The sequence below is a fragment of the Geospiza fortis genome, unplaced genomic scaffold, assembly GCF_000277835.1.
Source record: "Geospiza fortis unplaced genomic scaffold, GeoFor_1.0 scaffold3782, whole genome shotgun sequence".
Lineage (NCBI taxonomy): Eukaryota > Metazoa > Chordata > Aves > Passeriformes > Thraupidae > Geospiza > Geospiza fortis.
In genome coordinates this window covers 2,138-9,400 of record NW_005055327.1, presented here as the reverse complement: position 1 = coordinate 9,400, position 7,263 = coordinate 2,138, and the positions used below count along the sequence as shown (strand labels likewise).

Below are 7,263 nucleotides of genomic sequence, written 5' to 3'. Positions count from 1 at the left end.
GGGGGGTTCTGAACCAGTTTGGGGGGACCCAGAACCAGTTTGGGGCACCCAGAACCAGTTTGGGGCACCCAGAACCAGTCTGGGGGGGTTCTGAACCAGTTTGGGGGGTCCCGAACCGGTTTGGGGGGAATCAGAACCGGTTTGGGGGGTTCTGAACCAGTTTGGGGCACCCAGAACCAGTTTGGGGGGTCCTGAACCAGTTTGGGGTGTCCTGAACCAGTTCGGGACGCCCAGAACCAGTTTGGAGGCCAATATTCCCATTTTTCCTGGGAATTCTCCCCCACTTTTCCCCATCCCTAATTCCAGATTTTTCCCAATAATTCTCCCCTTAATTCCCACCTTTCCCCCATCCCTAATTCCAGATTTTTCCCAATAATTCTCCCCCTAATTCCCACCTTTCCCCCATCCCTAATTCCAGATTTTTCCCGGGAATTCTCCCCATAATTCCCACCTTTCTCCCATCCCTAATTCCAGGATTTTCCTGGGAATTCCCCCGTCCCTAATTGGGGATTTTTCCCGTTTTTCCCAGAAAAAGGACCCGGCGCAGTTCCTGCAGGTGCACGGCCGGGCCTGCAAGGTGCACCTGGACTCCGCCGTGGCCCTGGCGGCCGAGAGCCCCGTCAACATGTGAGCCTCGGGAATTCCCACCCGGAATTCCCTGGGATTGATTCTGGAATGTTCCTGGAATCGCCCACCAGGGATGGAGAAATTCGGCATTTCCCAGGGGGTGGAATTTGGGCGGTTTTGGGCAAATCCGGGAGGATTTGGAGCTGCCATTCCCACGTTTGCTGCAGGAATTTTGCTCATTTCAGGGTTAAATTCCATGGAATTATTTCTGGAATATTCCTGGGATCGCCCGCCAGGGGTGGAGAAATCCGGGATTTCCCAGGGGGTGGAATTTGGGCGGTTTTGGGCAAATCCGGGAGGATTTGGAGCTGCTGTTCTTGTTTTTTAGTGATGGGAAAGGGGGGAATTTTGCTCATTTCAGGGTTAAATTCCATGGAATTATTTCTGGAATATTCCTTGAATCACCCCCCAGGGATGGAGAAATCCGGGATTTCCCAGGGGGTGGAATTTGGGCGGTTTTGGGCAAATCCGGGAGGATTTGGAGCTGCTGTTCTTGTTTTTTAGTGATGGGAAAGGGGGGAATTTTGCTCATTTCAGGGTTAAATTCCATGGAATTATTTCTGGAATATTCCTCAGATCACCCCCCCCAGGGATGGAGAAATCCGGGATTTCCCAGGGGGTGGAATTTGGGCGGTTTTGGGCAAATCCGGGAAGATTTGGAGCTGCCATTCCCATTTTTTTCTGAAGGAATTTTGCTCATTTCAGGGTTAAATTCCATGGAATTATTTCTGGAATATTCCTTGAATCACCCCCCAGGGATGGAGAAATCCGGGATTTCCCAGGGGGTGGAATTTGGGCGGTTTTGGGCAAATCCGGGAAGATTTGGAGCTGCCATTCCCATTTTTTCTGAAGGCATTTTGCTCATTTCAGGGTTAAATTCCATGAAATTATTTCTGGAATATTCCTGGGATCACCCCCCAGGGATGGAGAAATTCGGGATTTCCCAGGGGGTGGAATTTGAGTGGTTTTAGACAAATCTGGGCAGAATTCAGATTTTTATTGGAATCACCACTCCCCTTATTTTTTTTCTGGTGGAAAGAGGGAAATTCTGCTCCTTCCAGGGAGAAAATTGCGACTCTGGAATCATCCCCAGGGTTTGATAAATCCCTAAAATGAAATTTAACTTGTTTGTACTTCATCAACCCAAAGAAAATTCAGCTTTTTGGGGGAACCACTTTTCCCGTTTTTTTTTGCTGAAGGACAGGGGGGAATTCTGACCGTTTTGGGTGAGAATTCCAGGATTTTTCCCGTTCCCAAAGCTCCGTTTTTCCCGGCAGGATGCCCTGGCAGGGGGACACCAACAACATGATCGACAGGTTCGACGTCCGTGCTCACCTGGATTTCATCCCCATGTACACCCCGAGCCTGCTCAGCCCCACGTAAGATTCCCAAAACATTCCCATAAGATTCCTAAATAATTCCTATAAGATTCCCCCAAAAAATTCCCATAAGATTTGCAAAAAATTTCCCATAAGATTCTCAAAAAACTTGTGCAAGAGTCCCAAAAAAATTCCTGCAAGATTCCCCAAAAAACTCCTGTAAGATTCCCAAAATAATTCCTGTAAGATTCCCCAAGAAATACCTGGAAGAGTCCCAAAAAATTCCCATAAGATTTCCCAAAAAATTTCCCATAAGATTCCCCCAAAAATTCCCATAAGATTCCCCAAAAAAATCTCATAAGATTCCCCAAGAAATACCCGGAAGAGTCCCAAAAAATTTCCCATAAGATTCCCCCAAAAATTCCCATAAGATTCCCCCAAAAAATCCCGTAAGATTCCCAAAAAAATTCCCCAAGATTCCCCAAAAAATTCCCATAAAATTACCCCCAAAATTCCTGTAAGATTCCCAAAAAATTCCCATAAAATTACCCCCAAAATTCCTGTAAGATGCCCAAAAAATTCCCCAAAAACTTCCTGAGGAATTCCCCACGGTTTCGGGGCTGGGATCCCACCAGGGCTGGGTGGGAGAGTACTGAATCCATGTTTTGAGCCCAAAATCTGCATTTGATCTTGGAAAATCCCCTGAAATTCCACTTGGGAGCCATGAAATTCATCTTTGGATCCCCAAAATTCATCTTTGAGCCCAATGTTCCCTGTTTCGATCCCAAAAATCCACGTTGGGTCTGCCAAAATCCCCCTTTGGAGCCATAAAATCCCTCATTTTTTAGCACAAAATCCCTTTTTGGACCCTCCAAATCCTACTTTGAACCCATAAAATCCACATTGGATCATCAAAATCTCACTTTGAGCCCCAAAACGCCCATTTTGATCCTAAAATCCCCTCAGAATTCCCATTTTTCCAACTCACCAGAGGAAGAATCAGAAGAATACAAATGTAACTGTGAGTGGGAAGATCCCTAAAAATCGACCTTTTTCCCCCCAAATCCAGCTTTTTTTAGCACAAAATGTTTATTTGATCCCTAAAATCCATCTTTAATCCCCAAAACGCCCATTTTGATCCCAAAATCCCCTCAGAATTCCCGTTTTTCCAGCTCACCGGAGCAGGAATCGGAGGAGCGCAAACACAGCTGTGAGGGGGGAGGCTCTCATAATCCATCTTTTTTCCCCCAAAATCCTATTTTTTCCCCGCCAAATCCAACTTGGGAGCCCAAAATCCACCTTGAACCCCCCAAAATCCCCATTTTGATCCCAAAATCCCCTCAGAATTCCCCTTTTTCCAGCTCACCGGAGCAGGAATCGGAGGAGCGCAAACACAACTGTGAGGGGGGAGGCCCTCATAATCCATCTTTTTTTCCCCCAAATCCTATTTTTCCCCCCAAAATCCACCTTGGGAGCCCAAAATCCACCTTGAACCCCCCAAATTCCCATTTTGATCCCAAAATCCCCTCAGAATTCCCGTTTTTGCAGCTCACCGGAGCAGGAGTCGGACGAGCGCAAATGCAACTACGAGCGGTACCGGGGCCTGGTGCAGAACGACTTTGCCGGCAGTGAGTCTCTTTTCTCCTGTTTTTTTGGGAATTCTGACCCCTCTGGATCCCCTGGGGGTGGTTCCCGAGGGATTCAGGGAATGATTTGATCCCAAAATTCCCAATCCCAGTCTCAGAGGAGCAGTGCCTGTACCAGATCTACATCGACGAGCTCTACGGGGGCCTGCAGAAACCCAACGAGGATGAGAAGAAAAAGTGAGGGAAAAAAAAAGTCAGAGTTCCTGGGAATTCTGGCTGGGAATGCACCCCCACACCCTCGGGAATGATCCTAATTCTGGGATAATTCCCCCAGTCCCAGTTTTACCCTCACTGCTTTGCTGGAATCTCCCCCAAAACTATCCTGGGAAGGGCTTCTGGTTTTCCCTGGGGGGTTCTGCCTTGGGATTCCCGTTTTCCCTCAGAATTCCCCCTCAGATTTCCCATTTTCCTTCAGATTTCTCATTTTCCCTCACAATTCCCTGTCAGAATTCTCATTTTCCCTCACAATTTGCATTTTCCATCAGAATTCACATTTTCCCACCAAATTCCCCCTCAGAATTCCCATTTTCCCTCAGAATTCCCATTTTCCCTCACAATTCTCATTTCCCCTCACGATTTCCCTCACAATTTTCCTTTTCCTTCACAATTCCCCTCACAATTCCCCCTCACGATTCCCATTTTCCCTCGTGATTTCCCTCACGATTCCCCCTCAGGGCGCCTATTTTCCCTCACAATTCCCATTTTCTCTCACAATCCCCCTCACAATTCCCATTTTCCCTCACAATTCCCATTTTCCGTCACAATTCCCCTCAGAATTCCCATTTTCCTTCGCAATTTCCCCTCACAATTCCCCCTCAGGGCACCCATTTTCCCTCACAATTCCCCTCAGAATTCCCATTTTCCCTCAGAATTCCCATTTTCCCTCATAATTCCCCTCAGAATTCCCATTTTCCCTCACAATTCCCCCTCAGGGCTCCTACTTTCCCTCACGATTTTCCCTCACAATTCCCCCTCAGGGCTCCCCCTTTCCCTCATGATTCCCCCTCACAATTCCCACTTTCCCTCACAATTCCCCTCAGAATTCCCATTTTCCTTCACAATTTCCCCTCACGATTCCCCCTCACAATTCCCATTTTTCCTCACAATTCTCACTTTCCTTTACAATTCCCTTCACAATTCCCACTTTCCTTTACAATTTCCCCTCACAATTCCCCTTTTCCCTCACAATTTCCCTCACAATTCCTCTTTTCCCTCACAATTTCCCCTCACAATTCCCACTTTCCCTCACAATTCCCATTTTTCCTCACAATTCTCACTTTGCTTTACAATTCCCTTCACAATTCCCACTTTCCTTTACAATTCCCCTCAGAATTCCCACTTTCCCTCACAATTTTCCCTCACAATTCCCACTTTCCCTCACAATTCCCATTTTTCCTCACAATTCTCACTTTGCTTTACAATTCCCTTCACAATTCCCACTTTCCTTTACAATTCCCCTCAGAATTCCCACTTTCCCTCACAATTTTCCCTCACAATTCCCACTTTCCCTCACAATTCCCATTTTTCCTCACAATTCTCACTTTGCTTTACAATTCCCTTCACAATTCCCACTTTCCTTTACAATTCCCCTCAGAATTCCCACTTTCCCTCACAATTTCCCCTCACAATTCCCACTTTCCCTCACAATTCCCCTCACAATTCCCATTTTCCCTCACAATTCCCACTTTCCCTCACAATTTCCCTCACAATTCCCCTCACAATTCCCCCTCAGGGCTCCCCCTTTCCCTCATGATTCCCCCTCACAATTCCCACTTTCCCTCACAATTCCCCCTCACAATTCCCATTTTTCCTCACAATTCTCACTTTCCCTCACAATTTCCCCTCACAATTCCCACTTTCCCTCACAATTCCCCTCACAATTCTCACTTTCCCTCACAATTCCCCTCACAATTCCCACTTTCCCTCACAATTCCCCTCACAATTCCCACTTTCCCTCACAATTTCCCCTCACAATTCCCCTTTTCCCTCGGCGGGGCCCCGCAGGCCGGCCCCCTCAGCCCCGCGGCCTTCCCTCCCTCCCTCCCTGAGGGGAGAGGCCGCGGCCTGGAGGGATTTGTGTCCCGACCCTCCCCAGGCTGGCGGAAAAAAAGGCTTCCATAGGCTACACCTACGAGGACAGCACGGTGGAGGAGCTGGAGAATTCCCTGGAAAAACGAGCCGGGGACGACGAGGACTCTGAGGAAGATTCCAACACCGACGAGGACGAAGTGATCCCGGACATCGGTAACGGATCCGAGGCCTCCGGCCGGGATTCGGGGCTCCTTCCCGGGCGGAATTCCAGGATTTTCCCGGCGTTTTTCCAGACGTGGAGGTGGACGTGGACGAGCTGAACCAGGAGCAAGTGGCCGACCTGAACAAGCAGGCCACCACCTACGGCATGGCCGAGGGGGATTTCGTCAGGTACGGCCCGGAAAAAACTCGGGAAAAGTTGGGATCCTACCCCAAAACCACCCCGTGGAGGGCTCATGTTTTTCCTTGGGATTTTGGCTCAGGAATCCTCTTTTTCCTTAGGATTTTCTCCTGAAAATCCCATTTTTTCTTGGAATTTTGGCTCAGGAATCCCATTTTTCCACGGCATTTTGGCTTGGAAATCTCATTTCTCCTTGGGATTTTGGCTCAGGAATCTCATTTTTCCTTGGGATTTTGGCTCAGGAATCTCATTTTTCCTTGGGATTTTGGCTTGGGATTCCCATTTTTCCTTGGGATTCTTTCCTGCAAATCGTATTTTCCCTTGGGATTCTCTCTCCTGGAAATCCCATTTTTCCTTGGGATTTTGGCTCAGGAATTCAATTTTCCCTTAGCATTTTCTTCTGGAAATCCCAATTTTCCCTGACATTCTGCCTTGAAAAATCCCATTTTTCCGTGAGATTCTGCCTTGAAAAATCCCATATTTCCCTGACATTTCACCTTAAAAATCCCATTTTCCCCTGAAATTCCGCCCCAAAAATCCCATTTTCCCCTGCAATTCCATCTCAGGGCTCCCCCTTTTCCTCAGAACTCGGCATCTCCCCAACACCCCGCCCTAATCCCAATTTTTTTCCCCCCTGGAAAAAGGATGCTGAGGAAGGACAAGGAGGAGGCCGAAGCCATCAAAAACGCCAAGGCCCTGGAGGAGGAGAAGGCCATGTACTCGGTGAGGGAAAAACCGGGAAAAAAACCCGGGAATTTCCCCTTGGAAAACGCCCCCAAAAAAATCCCTTCCTGACCTCCAACCGCTTCCCCAGGGCCGCCGCTCGCGCCGGCAGCGCCGGGAATTCCGGGAGAAGCGGCTGAAAGGCCGGAAAATCAGCCCCCCCAGGTGAGATTCCCAGCATTTCCACCCCCAATCCCGATTTTCTCGTCTCGAATCCCAGCATTTCCACCCCCAATCCCAACATTTTCCCCAACGTTTTCCCTCAAATCCAAATGTTTTCATCCCAAACCCCAACGTTCTCACCCAAATCCCGCAATTTTCTATCCCAAATCTCAACATTCCCCCCCCTCCCACCGAGTTAACATTTTTTACTCTGAATCCCATTTCCCCCCCCTCAAAATCCCACTATTGTACCCTCAAATGCCAATTTTTCATTTCCAAATCCCGTTTTTAGCCTGAATCCCAATTCCCCCCCAAAATTTCCATTCCCAAATCCCCCAATCCCTCCAATTTCCCC

General features: G+C 48.1%; 1 protein-coding gene across 1 annotated transcript; it reads left to right on the top strand.

The window, feature by feature from the left end:
* Positions 1 to 529: 529 nt before the first annotated feature.
* LOC106632157 (CLK4-associating serine/arginine rich protein-like) lies at positions 530 to 6,911 on the top strand (the record flags this gene model as incomplete). The annotated part of the gene is made up of 8 exons (XM_014311635.1): positions 530 to 627; positions 1,905 to 2,006; positions 3,495 to 3,574; positions 3,685 to 3,769; positions 5,688 to 5,836; positions 5,917 to 6,013; positions 6,668 to 6,746; positions 6,838 to 6,911. Coding segments are annotated over 8 exons (764 nt in total), but the record flags the coding sequence as incomplete, so codon positions are not given.
* Between the last annotated feature and the right edge of the window lie 352 nt (positions 6,912 to 7,263).